At 45.5% G+C, this 21,754-nt stretch overlaps 1 protein-coding gene across 3 annotated transcripts in view; it reads left to right on the forward strand.

Annotated features, from left to right (window-relative positions):
- The first annotated feature begins 9,489 nt into the window (after nt 1-9,489).
- The window catches only part of LOC138491357 (heparan-sulfate 6-O-sulfotransferase 1), a 312,459-nt gene continuing 300,194 nt past the window's right edge, over nt 9,490-21,754 (forward strand). For 2 of the 3 annotated variants that reach the window (XM_069617851.1, XM_069617853.1), the window contains exon 1: nt 9,514-10,686. In XM_069617851.1, coding sequence (XP_069473952.1) covers nt 10,175-10,686 — 512 coding nt within the window. In that variant the 5' untranslated portion in view covers nt 9,514-10,174. Of the gene's footprint in view, nt 10,687-21,754 lie in introns of all 3 variants that reach the window. The other variant, XM_069617852.1, reaches the window with a different exon arrangement.

Raw genomic sequence — 21,754 nt, forward strand, 5'->3', positions numbered from 1 at the left:
AAAATGTCCACAAGAAGCACATTTTACATTTTGTCCATTATTGATGTCCTCTTTAATGCTTTAAATGTCATATAGATGTGTCCTAATTCTCATTTATCAATCGCCCCAAACACTAAATTAATGTCAAATCAATATTTTTGTTCAGCCTGGGCAGCCAAAAGTAGCTCCTGGTAGCTGTTGGGTGGTAAGCTAACCAGGCTTTTCTAGGGTACAAGCAGTAGCCAAATAGCTCCCAGCTCCTCTCAATTTCGAACCCTGCCAATCCACCCTCTCGTGAGATACTTACCAGTGAACCCCACTGTCAGGGGAGCCGGATTATGAACTGAGACTCTGAACTGCCTACACCACCGTTGGTGGTGCATGGTGGGTCCGAGCAGAGAAAGTGAGTGGGCTAAACCCCCTTTTTAAGACTTTCAAGTAGAGTGAAAGAAGGGTGATTGAGTAGCTGGTGGGAGGAGGAGAATAGTAGTAGGAGGAGAGTAAAAGTATGGAGGAGGGGAGAAGTAGTGAAGATGAGTAGTGGTAACATCAAAGGGTGGAGGCAAGAACTAGAAGGAGTGAAACATCAGAGGGAAAGAAGAAAATAAGGAAGAGTAAAAAAGAGGGTTGTGGTACTAACAGTAGAAACGAAGAGGTAAACATGGGTGTGAGTGAACCACCCTGAATCCAACAGAGTAAGTCCAAGGCACTATCGCAATTTCGATTAGAAACACTAACCGCTGGATAGAGTAGGGACAGTAAGAAAGTTCTTTGGGGAGATTAAACAGCCATTGTCTTAGCATACCATCTGTAGTATAAGATAAACTTCTAGACAGGAGTCAGCATTTGCTAGCACCAACCAGGGGTTACGGACACCTGGGCTAGGGAGCAGGTACGAAAATAGACAAGAGTGGATGGCCTTAGGCACCACAAAGGAAAAAAATGTAAACCCTTAAGCTCTCTCTATGACTCAGATATATTTTTGTGCAATGTGCGACAGAGGTTCCACCATGACCGCCCTTCTCTACTGAACTCCTCTCTTAGCGAATGCACTTTTAAAAGACAGACTGCAAACATGGCGCATACGCCTCCTCTTGAAAAAACACACTCTCGATCAGAAAGATCATTGAGAAGGTTATTGCCAATCAACTACTTGTTAATATTCACCAACTTGGCCTCCTCTGGGATTATCAATCTGGCTTCCGCACAGAGCCAGCCGCCATTAAGGTGGTTGATGAGGCTTGCAAATTATCAATAATAGTGATGAATGCCTATTAGTCTTCCTCAACCTCATTCTACTAAGACACACTACCGTCCCTCCTCAGTCACAGAATGGGCTTTGCAGGCACATCGGTTGTCCTCATACTTATCTAGGAGACACCAGGCTGTCCAAATGGGTTCTCTAAGGTCGACACGCTTCCAAGTGACCTGGGGTGTGCCCCAGAACTCCATTCTCTCTCCGGACCTGTTGAGTCTATACACTGAACCCCTCAACACACTAACTGACTGACATCTGAATACACTAAAGCGGGGACGACACTCAGCAATACTAAAGAGTAATGGGTTCCAAGGACATCCCCCATCTCTGTGCAGGCCTTACTCACATTCAAAAGGGATGTGAAGCTCCTTCTTGAAACGTAAACCTGCCAAGAGAGAATCCGTTATCCTAGGCTCTCACTCAAAGGTAGCTACACGGCATGCACTTGCAAAGAATTACCCTGCATCTCACTAACCTAGGAAAAATCTCTCATATGCATTGTGGACATAAAAGTATACTTTCAATAACACACAGCTAAAAAGACCCAAAAGGGCTGGCATCGAATCACCCCTAATTTGCAAGACTAAACCCTTCCTGCCGCCCCAGGACTTCTGAGCAGTAGTGTAGTGTGATGAATCTGGACTATTTGTCCCTTCTCCCCAGAGGGGAGCCACCCCCTTTGAGTGTAGGGAGGGGAGCCTGCTTAGCAAGACCTGGCTAGGGGTCTGGGCAAGTGGGACCTCACTGGGAGTGACTTCCCTCTCAAGGACAAGAACTCCCATTCCAGTTAGGAACTCCCAGTCCAGAGTACATTGTCTCCCTACATGCGAACTGGACAGTCTATTACTTCTGTTTTCACTTCTCCCAATAATTACATTTCTCGAACCTCTTTGGCTGCAGGTAACACTGAATCTCGCCTGAACTCCACAGTCCAAGAGTGACAACACAACCCTTTTGTTTGTGATGCCTTACCTAAAAGAACAAGGCACTTGGGCTGGAAGATAGAGAATCCTACACTGAAGCGAGTCTCTGACAGGAGGAAGTTCTAGAGGGGCGCAGCCATGCTAGACCGCGTAGCTGGCAGTAACATGTAGAGCAAGTGAATGCTAGACTGATGCCAGAAGGTTGCCGTCCTGACCAGTCAATATCGAGATCGGGGCAGGGACTGTAAAGAGACTGTCTCGCCTGGTGGCACTACCACATGGAAGCCGTGTTGGGCCTGGGGCCTGTTAACTGACTCCGGGACCAGACCACAGCAGAGATACGTGGTCCCTGATTTCCACAAAAGAAGCGTATTATCTGCCAGCCCTATTAGAGGGGCAGAGGGCTTTGGAGAGCCCTGCAAATCTGAAAGATATTGTAGGGCCAGTTAGCTAATAGGATTTGGACTAAGGACTATGCGCCTCATTACGAGTTGGGCGGTATCCCAGCGGTAAATCTGCCAGAATACTGCCCACATGAATTAGTTACCGCCACAAGTGGTGGTGGCAGTATAATTCCCCATTTATTTTGAGTCCATTCTACTCAATGGGGCTGTTTTGGTGGAATTACAGAGGCAGAATTTCCACAGCGGTAATTCTGCCGATTTGTTGGCAGTAAGTCAGAAAATGTACCTCCAGGATTTTCCTGGAGGCAAATCCTCCACTCCAGGCCCAAACTTGTAATTTGGCAGGGTGGTAAAGTTGCTGGTCCATTACCGCCAACTTTACCACTTACCGTCAAACTCATAATGAGGCCATATTTCTTTTGCACTTTGACAAGCACCCTTACTTTAGTTTTGTTAGGCAGGCAACTTGCCTCATAGTGGTAGGGCCAGATAGGCATTTTTCTGATCATTTAAATAAACATCCTTGAACATGTCACTACTTAGTCCGACTCCTTCTTCTGGTATGCCACAATAGGCTCTGGTGATAAATTGAGCACTTAAATGAGGAATTGCCCTACTAGCAGGGCTCCCAGCCACGTAGCTAGCCCTCTCCTTAAGGAGACACACTGCACTGTGCGTCGCCTCAAAACTGTGGCATGCATTTCAACCCCATATCTCTTGCACTCTATGTGATCTGACTGGACACCCATACCAGCTAGAGTCCTGTTGATAAATGTTTGTATCACCCACAAGGTTACCTCAGCAGGCACACCAGCATGCCTACGAGCTAACTTAAACACCTCTGGCAGATTGCGACAGACGCACAGTAGGATCATTGCCAGACTCAAGACTAGATGGGCCCACAAGGAGAGAACTAGGAAACAGCTGTTCTCCTGCTATGCCCCATTCCTATTGTGATGAATCTGGCATTGTCCTCACTTCTTTCCATGGGGGGAGGGGCATGTAACCTGGGGATGGCCGCTACTTCCTGATCCAGACCCTGGGGGGTAAATATATGAGGGAGGACCACGTGGGGAGGTGACCTTCAGGGAGAAAATGCGGCCTCGTCAGATGAAGGCACATACCCACCATTCCCTTTTAGGGATGTTCCCTCTGTCTCTGAAGCCTTTATGGCTTATTGTAAAATCAGTATCATGTAGAAAGAAACCCTAGGAAAGTACACTTCCCTAAATATTAAAATACTGAGACCAGGAGGCTGAAGGGAGTAATGAAGTCCACAATGCTGAGAACTGCAGAATGAGAACTAGTAGCTACGAGAGCTTGACAGGTGCCAGGAGATTTAAAAGGCAGAACCGAGATGTAGTGGAAAGAAGCTACTTGGGCGACCTGTGTTTGCTCGAAGATAAGCAAGGGACTGGTGAACCGCTGTGGAGATGTCTGTGGAGCCGACCGGCTCAGGACAGAAGGCTGCAATAATCGACGTGCCCCCGCTGGGACCGCACCAGAAACAGAATGCAAGTACGGTCAGCGGTCGTGGGAACCAAAGAAACAGCGCTTCAACCCCAGGAACACAGAGAGAGGCTTAGACACCCAGCAGGAGCCATGAAGGACGTGGAGGCCAATGACAGATGATGGTGGATCTGCAAACTGGAGGGGAGTGCCGAGACGCCGGCACCGGTTCACCTCAGGGGATCTAAGGAGTGCTTCAGAAAGCCGGTGGGTCCTGGGGAGAAAGAGATTGACACCGGAACGCTTCGGCATCGATACCCAAGGACAGTTATTTGAGAATGGAATGAAAGAGAAGAATTTGTGGGAAGCAGGGCTCAAGACGAGGGTATACGCGGGGGGACGGAGTCCACCCACTTTATTCAGAGGATGGACTCGTCCCCCCCAGCTAAAAGAGAAACATTGGATGTTCTCTTTGAATTTATGAATTAAAGCCGACCTCAGAGATCAAACCACAGTCGTCATATAACTCGATGAAAAATGCCAAACAACTAAAGGTGAAATAACCCATTTCCGTACTGCAAGTCCCAGGGAAAACATTTGTATTGGTTCTTGGAGTTTAAAACATGCACATCTTTTAACATTTTCAAAAACACTATTAGAAGAAAATATCCTGTCTTGGTTTTGTGCGTGTGTTGATTTTATGAAAGGCAAATGCCATTCGTCCTGTTCAATTTGGGTGGTTATGCAAAGCCAATTTAATGAAATGTGCATATTTCACCTTCAAAATACTTTATATACTGCTTGGTCTTTGGGCCTGGACTCATTCAGGCATGTCATGTTTATGCTTTAAAAATGTCATTAAACAAATTCTGCTGTCACTTTGTTGATTGAGTGCAGGCAGAGCAGAGGTGAGAAAGTGCAAACTCCCTGCTCTTCAAGTGCTGGACAGACAGACTTTCAGCTGATGGTTTGCTGGGGATGCGAGGGGTGAGCTGAAGCAAACCTCTCAATATTTTGAATGCATCTCTAGTCTCCCCTGTATTTTGCAGTTGAAAACCTTTGAGCTGGTAAAATAGTTCATGAAGTCACTGTTGAAAAATGATATTTTCTTTAGGCGCATACTGATTTGCTGATGACCTGTGTGAGAAATCTTAAAGTTACATGTTTCAGTCCCACCAAGGCCCAATCCTAATAATATAATAGGTGGATTCATTTAGCTGTTGCAGAGATCACAGTGAGTTCCAAACCCTGAGTAAAATAGCTCAGGGGGTAGTGTATCTGCAGCAAAGAACTGTATTCAATCTGCAGGCCAAGGTTATAAAGAAAGTAAGATGGCTCAGTGGGAAGTGTTCCTGCAGCAGAGATCTGCTTGTGTTATTGGCACGTAGGTTACAATTCCTGCCCTCCAACTTTCTCATGTTGCCAAAGTACATGGATATCTTTTTGTTAACCAAAATGCACCAATCTGCATCAGCAGAAATATTCCTCCGAGAATTAGAGAGATAAAAAAGAGGGATATGTGTATAATAAGGAAGAGGAAATTCGAGTTTACAATTTGGAAACATTGGACCAAATGGCTGTACAAGTAAAAAAAAGTAAGTAAAATAAACATGCACATGCCAATTAAATAACTGGAATTCAGCACTGTCACTTCTCTATAGGGTCAGTCGAGAACCATGGAGGACTCAGCATTCCCTACATATTTTGTCTGGTGTCTTACCCATGCCCAAAACACCACAAATATACCCCACCCAAAAAAGAAAAAAAAATAGTATCTATTAATGAAAAGACTGTATTTTTTAAACCTTTATTTAGTGCAGTGCAAGGCATACATCCTCAAATACAGACTTCAAAATCTTATGACATTGATAACATTTAAGCAGTATTGTACATATACATGTAAGCATTTGTTGGGCAGCATATCTTAGTGTAGTATCTCCTTTAGAGTTTTTACTGAGTCGTCCTCTGTTTCCTTAAGTATTCTTGAAAAGGCTCCCAATTGTCTTTAGGCCTGCAGGCCGATGTAACAAGGGAAACATAGGCCTCCTCACACTCAGTACCACAAGTAGAAAGCATGGCTTTAGCATCCCAGAGGTTTGTATTAGGTAGCACTTCAGCAGGCAACACGGCAGGGATCGAAATTCAGGAGAGCTGGGAGGTATTTAGCTCCTGCTTGTAACATAGCAGAGCCTGGTTAGCTTTAAACTAATAGCTACCAGGAGCTATGTTTGGCTCCCCAGACCAGCTGATGCCGAACATACACTCTTATGTGAATTTAACTCTATGCATTGGGGACAACCAATACATAAACATCAAGACATATATATACAACATTTAAAGCATAAGGGGTCATAAATAATGGACAAAATGATAGGTTTGCATCTCATGTGGAAGTTTGATTTGTGGAATGCTATGAACTAGCGCCTGGCCGCTGGTTAATGCTACACACCCAGGAGCTGCTCTTTGCTCCTACTTATCCAATCTCAACTTCAACCCCTGCAGGGTGCTAATTGTTGTAATCACACCTTTTGTGTGTCAGTGCCTTGCTGGAAACAGATCTCTAAAGAAGGGCATGGAGGGCCAAAAGGAACATTTCAAAGTATGAGTAGACACATCCCAGTTGCCCCTCAGAGTGATTGCATACATGCATAGTATACTTATGGGCTAGTCTTAGTTACTCTGCCCTGCCCAACAAGTGACACCTATTAATGCACAGAAATACAAACACTGCTATTTTTGAACAGTCTCTTTTCTGGTAATGGTTTACACAAACATCTTTCATAGACAACAAAGAAAAGAAATGGAATAAAGAACATATATACATATTTTAAAGTGTGTTTTTAATTTGCAAAGTGTTTTTATCGTCTGCTGTGATGAATCTTGTGGAGTCATCACTGATCCCCAGCCTACAATCTCCTCCCATGTGGATGGGGAAAGGCAGCCACTACTTGATCCTGGCGCTGGGGGTGGTATCCTGTGGGTGGATCACATGGAGGGGATGGCTGTCAGGGAGAAGTGATGATTCAAACAGGAGAGACACAGTATTCATAACTATCCTGTGATGAAGACTCTTTAATCCCAGTATCGCTGATGACTCTTTAAACCCAGAATTCTGCACGAGACCACAAGCATCCCCAAACATGTTTCGGCCTTGTTGGGTCTCATCAGTGAGGAGTAGCTTGGGTCTCTAGGCCAAGCAGGCACAGGACCCACATCTGGGCATACCCGTCCCACTCAAGGTGACTACAGCAAAACATAACCGATGATGACTGGAAGGTTTAGAATTAACCTTAATCTCTGGTATTGCTCTGGCCAACCCGCCAGACTGTTCTTCGTCTGCCAAGCCATTACAAAAGGGGAAAGCCCATTTGCAAATCAGGCTTGGTCCCACACCAAAAGGGGCAGTCCAGCCTGTACTGCTTGGTCACATCCTTTCTGCATGAGACCACAAGTATCCCCAAACATGTTTCGGCCTTACACCACGATATCTAGAGACTCCATTGAGAAATTCCTGGCAGGAGAATTTACCAGGAAATCATAATTTTAGACAGACTTGCCATCCTGAAAGAGATACATTGTTATTATTTTTTTATGTTTATTGGTTAAACATAGGCAAGATACCACATGACAAGTTAATTTAACCATTTACATTCAATTCCAATTCCAATTTTTCCATAAACCTCCTAAATAAAAGAATTCCTTCTAGAAGATTAATGAGATTAAAATAGATACGAAAAAGAGAGACGAGGCACTAGGGGAGACCATAAGACAAGAGGGAGACAGGAAGACAAAGAGGAAAAGACAGGAAATTCCATTCCAAAATTGGTCCTTTTTTCGCAAAGGTTCGTTCGATTTTAGCCTTTAGTAAGATGACTTCAATAAACGTAAGGACTTTGAGACATAGACTAAGGCTCACACCCATAGTCATCCACTCCCACCAATGTTGATGAAGTTCAGTATAGCTAATCTTTTGCATCTTCTTTAAAAGAGATACATTATCATTTGAAGTAATTGTTGAAGTTGAACAGACTTGCCTTCCTGAGAAAAGTGTTCTATGGAAAAGACATTTGCTTTGCCAATCTGAGGAAAGTTTGCCTGACGTCCTGATTTTGCTGGAGATGTCCCAGAATGTGGACCTCCCTCCCCTGTTCCAACAGTTTTTTAGAATTCAAAACCCTGCCCCCGTTTTAGGGAAAGGGAAGTAGACCACTGCATAGTCCTCTCAAAACTCTAACCAAACACAACCACAAGCCTTAAACGCAGCAAACCGCACAAACTTCACTACACTGCAACAACAAAACAAACTGCACGTAGACTTTCACAACAGCACACGATGACTACCAACCATAAAACACCCCAAACCCAGCCAACGGACCCACCGGGCTGAGGCTGCCAACAGCACATCACTGCTTTCTTGCACTTTTCCAGCGCATTCCCACTAACTCAACCTCCCATCTTTCTTTTTCAGAGCGCCATGGGACCACTCCAGTGGTGAAAGTGCGCGGTACAAATATCCTTTAATATTCGCATTAACCACTGGCAGCTACATCACGAAATGATTGAATATTGATAGTGGACAACACTTAGAAATCAACCAAGCATCTGAATAGTTTACGTATTTTCCTGTGTCACATTAACTAGATCTCTGACATTGCAGGGTGGGCTCAAACCCCAACCTTTCAGGTACCCATCACATGGCTGTGCCACAAAGCAAGGTTACAAAACGAATAAATAAGAAAGATTGTAATATTAATTGGAGCCATCACTGCAAAAGCACATTTATTAATGACATGCTTACAATATAAATCAAAACTGCCCAGTTTAAATGCAGGATAGCAGTCCAGTCCTAGCAATACTTTGCGATGAGGTGTTTTGAGTTTTCGCCTTGGTAGTCATTTTATGTTTGTCGCTTTCCCAGTGTTTTATATTGAAAATCTGATCACCCTAATCTCTGCACGAGACAACATTCCCAAAAATAACTATCTGCATTACTGTAAACTGTTATGCTGGAAATTCATATCCAAATATATGTCCCTCTGCACAGGGTAGTCAAGTATGTCCTACTGCACAAAACACATCTCCCCTCCCTGCTGCACTTAACAAATCCCTTAATCCGTCTACAGCAGGCACGACAAAAAATTCTATCTGCATTACTATACACTGGTATACTGGAATCTCGCGCTCACCACACAAAAAAGCACCCCATTGCACATAACGAATCGCCAAAATACCCCGTCTCCGGGCATGCCAAATCGCCCCACTCCACTAAAATAACAAGCAAGCACGCGATAGCTTTAAGATTTGCTGTAAATCAAATTCGTAACGCAGGAATGATGGCGTCCATCAGCTGTCGGCCACGATGCTAAACCAACATTCCCGCTCTTGCCACGCATTGAAGGGACTACGAGTGCGCGCGCATCCTGTGGCACGTGACTTTCCCAACACGTCCAAACGTGTAACCCACGTGATGAACAGGAGGCGGGTCATTCCTAAGGTCCGTTTCTCAGATGGGAACCTAGACCTTATCCAGCAGAGACGGAGATGCCAGTCCTGGGGTTGAGCAGTCTGGTGGCAGATCAAGCGATGTGCATGGTGTGCTACAAGCCTTCACCGGTGTGTCCCCAGGACCGTTCACGCAGGGGACCCCTACCAACGACTGCAGTCTAATTCGGACCAGGGCTGCTGTCCTTATTTCATTTTGGAATACCGCAACGAATGGACTTCCTTTTTCACTCCGCGAAGGATTGCTTGGTTTTTTGGACCCTGTTTGCGCTATATGTTTTATGCCCGATGGTTTTATTCCTTTAAACACAGCAGTCGTGTTGTTTTTTTACGAGCCTAAAAATCCTCGGGCTGGACAGAGGGAAGCACGTTTGGAGTTTTTATTTCATAGGTGTCCGCTTTTGCTTTTATCTGAGCATCTTGCCCTACGTTGGAAGGCAATGTAAGGGGTACTGTCTGGTATTGAATTCAGGTGTTCCCAAACTCTTCATTGCTGTGACAATTATTTTGTGGTACCACAGCCCTGCCAACTATGCTTTTAATGCTGTTGCTCCGGAATGACTTCTAGTTAAATGGTTTGATCCGACCAGGTGGCAGCGATTCGATAAATCTCATTCCTTCATTCATCTCCCCAAGATCGCCCTGGGAGATGCTGACACATGAAGAGGGTTCGAAGGAACATGGTTGAGAGGGCCAGCAAGTTCCTTCTGATTTTGGCTGGGTCCGTCTTCTTCATGCTGATACTCTACCAATACGTTGGACCGGGCGTGAACCTGGGATCCCCTAGCAGGTACCCCCAGGAAGACCTGGACCTCTTCCCCACGCCTGACCCACACTACGTCAAGAAATATTTCTTCCCTGTGCGTGACTTGGAGAGATCCCTATCCTTTGACATGAAGGGTGATGATGTGATCGTTTTTCTGCACATCCAGAAAACGGGGGGCACCACTTTTGGCCGTCACCTGGTACAAAATGTGCGCCTGGAGGTGCCCTGCGACTGCCGGCCTGGCCAGAAGAAGTGTACCTGCTACCGACCCAACCGCAAGGAAACATGGCTTTTCTCGCGCTTCTCCACGGGCTGGAGCTGCGGCCTACATGCGGACTGGACCGAGTTGACCAGTTGTGTTCCAGGAGTGCTAGACAAGCGGGACGGCACACAGAAGAACCGCAGGTGAGATGGGGACATGTTAATTAAAACTGTGATGCCACCTGTTACATGCCTAATCGTGCTTTGCATACTCAGACTTGTTCATTATAGCTGGCTTTTGCCCAACCAAGGTGTCTCTCTCGCACACACACACTAGTTCTCCTTAGGTTGCACACAAATCGAGCAAATAGTAGTGCTCCCATCTGCTGGGTATACCCAACCAAGTTCTAGGCCCATCCATCTAGCTCTTTGCCAACCCAACGGTCTGTCCATTAATTCCCTACTGGGACAACTTGAGTCAAAATTGATTTCCAGAGGCAACTTAAGATCTGAACCAGTCTAGTCGATCTGAGTTCTCATCGTACCCGCCGTGTAAGTTCTTGGCTAATGTATCTCAAATCAATTCGTATGCAAACCACCTACCTCTTGAGCTCATTTTTTTTATACACTAAGTAGTCTTCCTTTCCAACTAGGTTCTCGCCTGACCCAGCCCCAAACGTCCTAAACTCTTCACCAATCCGATCTCTAACCCGTGAATCCTGAATTGTCACCCCACCTAACAAAGCGATTGCTCTGGTCTTCTAAAGTTCTTATCTGTACCCACCAAACTTCAACTGAACCGGCTTATCCAAAAGCTACTCTCCTTTCCGTTTAATAAAGTGGTGACTGTGGACCGAACTAATTAGGTTAATCAATTGCTGTAATTGGCCTACAGCGGTCGGTAAAGGGCCAGCCTAGCGCTCCCAAAACTATGTTCAGATGGACAGTAGACTGATAACCTTATCCTTTATTGCAAAAACTATCGTCCGGTCTCATTGACCTGTTCCCAAACGCTGTAGTTCCAGAGTCGAAGTACCGTTTCCTAGCAATTACCCCTCATACCCTAAAAGAAATCGCTTATATCGCACCTTTTCCAGTTTGGCATCTCAAACCTGGCCTCCAAAAAAACAAACGCCGCCCACGCATCATTCAGTTCCTTTATGGTACGAAACATTTGTATACTAAGTTTGGCGCTTTAAAACGCCGTGGGTACCCTCAACCGTGAAGGCAATGGCGCGAGACGTCCTAATTGATCCATTGATATATTTTGGTGGCTTTTTTTGAACGCGCCACGCGCAGAAACATTCCGCTTCAGGGGACTCGTTATCATGAGATTAGAACCTGTAAACATGGCGCCGTGTTGCGCTAAGAACTTTAACCCTTCCCCGTGGCCTTTTTAACCAGGCTCTCGCACCTTGCATCACCTGAAGCCCCCCCCCCCCCCGCTACACCCCCCGCCCCCGGCTTAATGAACTTAGTCTTTAAACAGCCCCCCCTTCCTTGCTCCCGAGCGCCCTCCTTTCTGCCCAGTGTTGCTTATCACTGAGCTCGCCCGCTGTTTAACTGCTAACAATGCGCTCCACCCCCTCCGAGCAGCTACATGTGCTTTCAGGCCTTTAATTATATTACGGCCCCCATTGTGCGCTGTTGAATTAGCCCTGATGGGCTCATCCCACTGTTTGTCAAAGGAATCCCCCGAGTTGCCTTGGGCCAGTGAACCCTAATCTGCTCCCACTGGGGACATCTCGTTGCCAAGCTGTCGTGTTGTTCCAAGTCCCGCATAACGCCTCTACCGATCTCCAGCCACCCCCCCCCCCCCATTATTTTTCTGTTCGATTGTCGCCCTCTCGTCTTTATGTCGACAACAGATGCGCACGTGGGGAAGTGAAATAAATTGTTCCAACGCTGTGGACCTCAAACCGGGCGCAGTTATTATTTCTCCCGCGTTGATCAGGTGCCCAGGCGGGCGAAGCCGTGGCGTTTGCACGCTGTGTCTGGCTACTATCCACGGTTCTAGCGTAAACCTCCCACTTGACTTTCGAAAAACTCTGCCCTAGACCCGCAAACGCCGCATTTGTCTTTGCATCCGATAGAACCCTTACGCCAACTGCCACCCTATCAAAACTTTCCAATTATCTGAAACGGAGGAAGGGGGCTTTTTTCAGCCTTTTGCCCCCCCCCCCCCGTTGGACACTTAGTTTGTTCCAGATAATCCGCCCATTTCCCAGGAGTTGTCTTCTCCATGGTACATCTGGGGGAAGGGGCGCCTGCTGAAGAGACGTGCACACTACCAGTTGTCTACGCATACTGCGATATTCTGTAAAGCATGTGGCGAGATGGGGTATTGGTCCGTCAGTTCTTTGTCTTAGGCTTGGATGCACGTGCTGTTTCTCCTCTACAGTCCATGTCCTTGACCCACATTGTCGCCTTCATTCAGGAGAGGGGCTGTATTGCCACTGTGGAGAATGGGAATTGGCGTTTCTTCATGAACACACAACGGATAACTGGAATACACTTGTGAGCGCAGCGTGTCACCCACGTTATGATGCATGAACCATTGTCCTGTTAGCGGACTGCGGACCCCAACACTGTCACCATTACCCATCAGTTGGCATGTGCAATAGCTAGGCTGCGGTGCACGAATCGACGAGCAACTGGGAGCGCCCCCTCCACCCCCCGCTCAGATTTACTTGTTCAACCCCGTGCCATGTTGCATATTGCGTTAGTAATAATGCGCTCGACTTCTGCGCCCCCCTGCACTTGGATGATTGTGCCCAGCACCCTGCTGTGGTACACGGGCGATCTTTCTGCTGTGGCCCCAGGATGAAAGCGGTACGCCCCTTTGTGCTGCAGGACCAAATATCACGTTCTCCCGTTTAGCCTACCGTGTCGCTCAAGGATCACCTACGTGTTCTTGTCCGCCCCCACCTCTTCAGTGAATAGACGGGGGGCATTAAAATATCTACGGGGGCCTGGTGTCACCTACGCTTGGGGTGCATGCACCGGTCTTGCACGTCTCCCCTTCATTTGTCGGTGTCCGTGTGAGGAGTTCTTGTAAATGCTCGCCTCAGGCGCGGGGATCAACCTGTACTTTGCATGCCGGATTTCGCAGCAGGGCTGCCTCAGCCCTTCATCACACGAGGTTGATATTGAATACCATGACATTGGGCAATAACACCTGTTATTACAGCTCCGGGAATCTGGCATGAAACGCAATGTAGATATAAGAACACACGTTCAGTATGTCCAAGACGTGGACACTCTTCTTTTATCATGAGGAGAAAACCCCCGAGCTTGTATGTGTATTTACCTACCCGTTGACTTCTCATGGCCATGCTAATCCTCATGGCGTTTCAAACCCCCTTCCTACTCGACACACCCACCCTGCATCTTCGAGCTAGCTTTGTCAAGCGGTAACATGTGCGCATGCCCAATGAATACTGACCGTGCTACGGTACACGGCCAGAGACCAATTTGGTGCAGTCGCCAAAGTGGGCCTAAAACAAGCCGAGGCTGGAAACCAAGCATTTGTTGTGCTATCGGCCGGGACTCCTGCTGGAAAAGTCATGCATATTGTTCGCACATCGGGGGACGAGTAGGCAGGCTGGGCGGGTCTGGTGTTGTAATATGATGTGCTTGAGTACTGATACTAGTTGCGTGCCATCTCCCATACGGGGTTAATGTACAAGTGCACAGCAGCAGGGGACATGGACAGCCCGTGGGGAGGAACATGCTACGTGGGTGGGGCTCTGAGCAAGGAAGGACGCTTGCTAACAATTTCTGCTTCAGCAAGAATCGGAACGGGGAGGAGGGTTGGGTTTACAACAAGACTAGAATTAATAATAATTATTCGTTTTGTTTTAATTCTCGGTAATAACAAACATCCCTAGTTGCCTCAAAAGGAAGTAAGTTGATGAACACAAACTCGAAACCAATCCGCACCTTCGCCTGCCGTAACGGGAGGACACTTAGGTTCTCTCTCTCTGCTGTCCCTGTAAACGTAATATATCGCCACTTATTTGGCCAGGGCTCAACATGTTCAGTTTGCAATGGCAAGTGATACTTAACTGTAAGAAATAACGTGCTGTGTGCATGTGGACAATTGCGGGGTGAAGTGAATGTTAATGCCTGGCTAGTAACCTGCAATTTGATATATCTTTCTTTGTAACCCCTGCTCTGGCGACCAGAAGCTGGTCAGTTATCTCGCTTCCCTCTAACCGGCGGATTCCTCGTGGGTGTGCCTGGGGACAGCCAGTGCAATACCATGGTCGATAGGTCTGATAATGGGCAAGGCGTTCACAGCCTGCAAGCTGCCAGCCACTCCCCCGCACCCCCCCCCCCCATAGGGGGCTGCCATCGGACAGTGCGTTATCTCGGGACTGACCTGGTATATTACCTAGCCACCTCCCACAATAGGCGCGTGGAGGGTTCACCACTCTAACAACTGGTAATATGAACCTCTTTCAATGTCAACTCCATGCAGACAAGGCAGCAAGAACATCGACTTGCTCTACGACAATCCAGTTATCACTCAATGTGTTAAGCGACTGCTCAAGAGTGCGCTTTGCCACCTGCAAGTAACCAACCGGTTTGGATCTGGTGGGGCCTGACCCCATCACCGCCAGGGTAGAGCTTGAGCCCCGTTTTAATGGGTAATAATGGAACTTTTATATCCGCTTAGCAGAGGAACCCTTCCACGAACTTGATTAAAATGGGAAACAAATGAGTGTTAATACTCATATACCATGATATTGACATGAGATGTATTAAAACGACCTGACCGAGCTCTTTCCGCCTAATGTGATTATCAAATGAGCTCTAGAATAAGCCTAGCGCGTTTTGCGGGGGTTTCTGGATTCTTGCCATGATTTCGTCTAACACAAAGAGAGCGCTGAGTTTTGAAGATAACGGGGGAGAGAGGTGGTACGCAAGAGCCATGTGCACACTGCCGACTGGAAATGGTGCTTGCTGCTAATGTGGTTCTCTAGAGGAACTTGGGCGGACTAGCAATTTTACATGGATGTTTAAGTGAAAACATGTTTTTTAAATCGTACATAACATTGACTTGGGTTTTGGATCATTGGCGATCAGAGCATGTCAAGTACACAGGTACAGCTCAATGACGTGTACCAAGCAAGGTGAAGCTTGCCTGTTGTTGTTAAATGTCTTTGAGAGTAGTCTGTTTGATTGGGTGCCAGTCTTTATGGTTAAAATTAGGCGTATATTTTCTTGGATCTTTTCAAGCTAAACGTGATTTCCTCAAAAGAAAGTATAAATGCTTGTGGCTCCCATTCGTGCTAAGTGTGTGGGTATGGGGTGAAGACAACCTGGGACTGTTCTAGGGATGCTTTAAGATATGTATGTTCTGGCTCAAAGATGTCCCATTGGTAGAGTCAAAATATGGACTTTTCTGCTGAAAATGCATACTTTCAATAGTCTCCACAGAATTCCTTATACCATACACTTTTCTAACTCTGCAGAAATATGAAAAATATTTCTGAAGATTCAAGTTTAATGTAGCTTTGGATTACCTTTGCACAATAGGGATAGTGCAACAGGAATGATGGATATGGTTAATGGTAGAAGGAAAACGTGAGTACACGTTAGTGATTTCTCACTGTTTCCTCCTTGTACATGTTTCTGCCGTTTTACTAAAAGATTAATATTTTTTTGTGTTCCGTGGTTGCAATTGGTGGACTCTGCTCTCAATGTAATGGAATGAGTCCCGGGTGTCAGAGGATTGTCATGACCATGTTTGTTTTGCTGTCCTCTTAATCTCTGACCGTTTTGTGTTAAGCACTTGTATGATTGTCATCACTTCTAATGGTGGCAGTTTATTGGGTCATGGCACGTTTATGGGCTCATTTGAGGCTGCAGGATTAAACATCTCGGTTTAGCCACTGCTTGTTTTAAACTGGCTTGTCTGATTTGGTTTATCCACTTTTTTGCAATCACTTCATTGTGTATTCACAAACTACTTGTCCGGCGAAGGACCTGATCAGCTCGAGCATGTGCAATGCAATCTTAATCGGCAAAAGAAGCCTCCCTAACAATCCCTTCAGATTGTGCTGCTGTCTGAGAGGTTGGGTGCAATGTGTTGGAGGATTTAAGTTTGAGTGGAGTCTTCAATCTCCGAGCACAGTCTCTACTCCAGGTGTTTCAAGGTGGAACTGTCTGGAATGGTGCTTTTTCTTCTTATGGAGACGTTAAGACGGTTTACTGTTAAGGTGCAGTCACTTTTGTCAGATTGAAGTCGCTGCAGCACAGGTATAGGAAATGATGTTCCCAGGATCACACGTTTCTCAAATAGGGAAGCCAGTCTCAGAAGCCACGTCTCCTGGTATCCTGGTTCTGACTATCGAACGCCTCTTTCGCATCTCATTTGAAATGCCTGGTTCTCTTACTAACTGATATGGCTCAGGTGAAATGGGAAGAATGTGTTTTTATGAAGGGAAAAAAAAAAAGAGTATCTTGGGCAATTGTCAGGTGATTGTAATTAGTTTGGTTTTTAAACATGTTTTTTCATGAAATTTGGACAGTTGGGTGTCTGTGGTTGGGTCTGTTTAGCTAATTTTCCAAATTTGGATGGTAGATGTCATTAAATGACTTTGCTTTCCTGGCAGTGTTTTAAATGGAGTTCAAAGTAATGCATTAGATTGTTTTATTATTCGTAAGCATGTCGCCGTGGCTGCTCCCCAATGCTTTCACTGCGTTTGGCAATTAAGAAAACTAACATTCGCAGAATCAGTCACATTGACAGACATGTATTTGTGTTTCTTTTGAAGAACAGGGAAGTCAATTTTGATCAGAAATGACTTGCAACACATTTAAAGATAGCAGAGGCATGCCCAAGAAAAAGGCCTGTAAAATTGCACAAAGATGAGAAGCAAGTTTTGAGGGTGTTAAAAAGTGAGACATAGACCAGGGACAAAACCAAGAGAAGATGTGACTTGCAAAAGTAACCTTAAAGGAATGGTTCGCCCAAAAATGTTTATTTCAAAAATAGATGGGCAACATAAAAAAAAACGATTGGCGTTTTTTTTCTTCGAAGTCCCTATGTAAAATTTTGAACAAATCAAGCTCAAAGATAGCATATGGGGGCATCCATTTTGTGAAATGGATGCCCGCCGCTGTGCTCGCTTTGGCTTTTGCCGCACTAATGAAGGAAAAGCCAGCCAGCTGTAGTAAACAAAAGCTACCACTGGGTGGCTTTTCCTTCATTTGTGCTGTACGTGGAGGACGGGGATCGGAGACTACAGGCAGAAAAGCTGCAGCTGCGTCTCGGTAAGTGCTTTTTAAAAAAAAAAAAAAAAAAAATACTAGCTGCGTTTTTTTTAATTTTTATTTTTTTTAATTTTTTTTTCCCTAAGTTTTCCAGGCTGGAGGAGCCCGGAAAAGTTAGAAATAAAACCGCAGCTTTAAAAATGTTGTATTTATGTTTGCGGTAGCTTTTGAAGCAACCGCAAACATAAATACAACGTTATTGTGTTTGAAAACGCTGCGGTGTTTCTTTCTGAGTTTCTCAGGCTCCTCCGGTGCCCCCATGGGAGCAAAAGCCAAGGCAGGCAGAAACACAACAGTTGTGTTTACATGTAGCAGTGTTTCTGCCAAAATCTGCTTTCCCATTTGGGGCTCTAGGGCTCCCCGTGGGGAGCCCTAGAGCCCCAAATGGGAAAGCAGATTTAGGCAGAAACACAACGCGGTTGTGTTAGAAAACGCTACGGTTTTTCTTTCTATGTTTCTCAGGCTCCTCCGAGCCTGAGAAACTTAGAAAGAAAAAACGCAGCGTTTTCAAACACAATAACGTTGTATTTATGTTTGCGGTCGCTTCAAAAGCGACCGCAAACATAAATAATTTTTTAAAGCTTAGAAAAACCGCAGCTAGTGCTTATTTAAAAAAAAAAAAAAAAGCACTTACCGAGATGCAGCTGCAGCTTTTCTGCCTGTAGTCTCCGGTCCGAGTCCCGGCACCAATGAGGAAAAGCCACCCAGTGGTAGCTTTTGTTTACTACAGCTGGCTGGCTTTTCCTTCATTAGTGCCGCAAAAGCCAGCACAGGCGGGCATCCATTTCACAAAATGGATGCGCCCATGTGCTTGCTTTTTCAATTTTTGAGCTTGAATTGCCAATTTTACATAGGGACTTCGAAAGAAAAAACACCAATCGTTTTTTTTTTTGTTTTTTTAGTTGTTATTATATTGCCTATCTATTTTTGAAATAAAAATGTTTGGGCGACCCATTCCTTTAAGCTAAGGGGCAATTGCTTCAAACTAAAGAGTAATACTGTATAAGCAGGCTGCCAATGTACGCTAGATGGGGCTAGTGATATTTAATTCTTGGAAATTAAGAAATTATGTGCATGTATAGATTTGTGGCAAGCGAGTCGTCAACACTCCCCTGCACCCCACCACGGTCTAATACGCAGATTGAAATTAAGTTGGATAAGCAGAAGCTAAAGGCAGCTCCTGGGCATCTGGCATTGACCACTGAGGGAGAGCTACCAGTGGGGGAATGAGGAGCTAGTACATGGCCTTTTACAAATCTAAGTTCCACATACGAGGCAAATGTAACTTTTAGTTTTTAAAGATTAGCAATCTATGATGCAGATATCTAGATTTTGGGGCAGTGGCATTGCGGTATTAACTTTGTTGTTCCCGGCAGACCGGATGCTCCGCATACCCTGTGCCCCTGAACTAATGCACCCTGCATGATGCAATACCAGTGGCCGCATTTAGCTGATCTGCTGGCCTTGACTGGCAGACTTGAGCTTTCCATCCACTTCCAGGCATGAATAGTGGGGTGAAGTTGGTGGACGGACCCGCCCTGCCCAGGACTCCCTCGGCTCCCACCAGCAACCAGACCGCGCCGGAAAACCCCCTTTTTGCTGTGGTTTTGAACCAGAGCGCTGCTGGTGGCACGTAGCACTGTGCTATTTCGAGATGCTAGATGTCTTTTGTTTACTTCAATATGCTTGCCACAATGCCTTTAACAGGCTTTGTGTCAGTCTATTGAAGAAATTGAGCACCTATTCTGGTTCGAATCACCAGCATGGGAACAATTTAAAGAACAAAAAAGGGAAAAACCTAAAGCGAGCAAACTACTTATGTTATATTTTTATTTTATTTATTTTTTGTCCCAGGGACTCTTCAGGCCATGCCCATCATTTAGGCCACAACTCCTCTATACAGCACCCCCCTCGATTTCTCACACCACTTAAGCCCTTGCCTTGCCTTTTGTGATTTGTTTTGACTGAGCAAGGACTTCCGTTTTCAGTACTTTCAGTGGCAAAACAGTAGGGCATTTTTTTTGTTTTTGGTCTGGCTGAAGAACTTTTTCAGCTAAAGCTAAACATTGGAGACCAAACACGGAAAGAAAATTGCTGTTGGCTATGAAAATGTAGTCTCGTAATTTTGAAGGATAGGTGGTTTTATTGATTTACCAAAAAAGATCGGCGATCTGAGGAAATCCCATGTGCGTGCTTCAATTAGTTTGGCAGATTCAGACTGCTTTAAATGATGCCCGATTGCCGAAACTGGATTCTGCTGGTGGTTTTAGTATCGGGGGCGAGACAATTACCGGCATGACCACTTCAGCATCTTTCAGGATCCCTGTGAAATCTTTAGTTAAGATTGTACTGTGCAAGAAATATTGAAGTACTGCCTTTTAGGTTCATACATTCTTACTAGGTTAAGGTATGGCACATTTTCGAACATGTGGTTCTGTTTACTTTCTTGCACTGGACGAGGTATGCATTCTGGACGGTTTAGGCCTGTCGGGTAATTTGTGCATGATAATGTAAGTTCATTATGGGTTGTAGTCCTCTGACGAAAAGCTACTGGATGATGCGAAGTGACATTGGAATGCATGCTCGGGTTCATCTCGATAACTTGCTGTTTTGCCATGTTTAGTTAATTGTGACCTGTGCACTGGTTTAGGCAGACCTATTTGTGGTGCATGCTGTGGGGGCCCGTACTTTGAGCTTTGAATGTACTACCACAGAACACATACTGATGGAGGTCGATTTATTTTTTTATTGGTCGGATTTTCTAGATATTTGATGACAAACCCGATCTTTTAATGTGGGACTACCTTCCATATGTTACTGGCTTATGGCCTGTGCATTAGTTATAATGCCTACGGTTGGACTAGGTTGATTTTACCTGGACATTTGAACCAATGCCTAGCTAATGTAATAAAGCATGCTCTTGCAAGTGCGATGCCTGGTGTCCTATTTGTGCATGGTTCTGGAAGGAGGAGGATGGAGAAGGTTTGTGAGAGAAGGGAGTTGGGTCATGAAGGGTGTGTTCTTCGTCACACTTTTTAAAAACTGTTTTGATGTGGTTTGTATAACTTTATCCTAGCTTGGCAGCAAAACCTTGTACAAGGCATAAGAGAAAAACATTGGCAGTGAGGATTTACAAGTCCTCAAGTTAACATTGGTGTTCTTTAACATAAGAAAATGAGTGGTAAGGGAGTGCACAAGATAGCAGGAATCTAGTTTTACACCAAGGTGTTGTTGGAAGAGCCAGATCTTTACTCTTCTCCTAAACTGAAGGAAACATGTGGCAGTCTGGATTTCCACCAGCATGGAATTCCAGAGAACAGGAGCGTTGCTTATCATGACAGGACAATTTCCTAGTTTTCTCCTTGCAAGCCAGTCTATTTTCCCAGTCTGGTGATGGTCTTAATGTGTGAAGAAAGTGTGATACCCAATGATTTTAGTTTTGCTGTCGGGGTTAGTGCATATCAGTGTTGGTTACCTTGTAGGTGAGTTTTGAACCAGATCCTACAAGGGAATGGCAGGCCAGTGTAATTTCCACAAGGTGGATGTGATGTTGGAGGGGGGGTCCTCCTATCTGCCAGATGGGTAGGAACCATTTCATGACGGTGCCAAAGAAGGCCATAATGTGTGCACAGAGGGTGAGTAGTACGTGATGGACGACTACGTTGAATGCAGCCGAGCAAGCACAAGACTCATTTAATCTTTAGGGCATACTCGAGCACCTGGGTGGCAGCTGTTTTAGTGATGCGTTTGGGGTGGAACTCAGATTTTGTAATCCCATTGCAGACCGACTGGAATCATTTATTTTTGTAGTATTTGGTCCGCAGCTACCTTCTCGCTGACGTGGACCAGAGGTTTGCTATGTCGAGGGTGGACATCTAAACTATGCGTTTAGGACATTTGGGAATGTACCCTCTCTGAGGGAGGAGTGGACTGTTATAAGCGCAGTACTGGGAAGTGTTGATGAATGCAGATCTGAATAACTTGTTCT

This window comes from Ambystoma mexicanum, chromosome 10 (genome assembly GCF_040938575.1).
Source record: "Ambystoma mexicanum isolate Mex_15411 chromosome 10, UKY_AmexF1_1, whole genome shotgun sequence".
NCBI lineage: Eukaryota > Metazoa > Chordata > Amphibia > Caudata > Ambystomatidae > Ambystoma > Ambystoma mexicanum.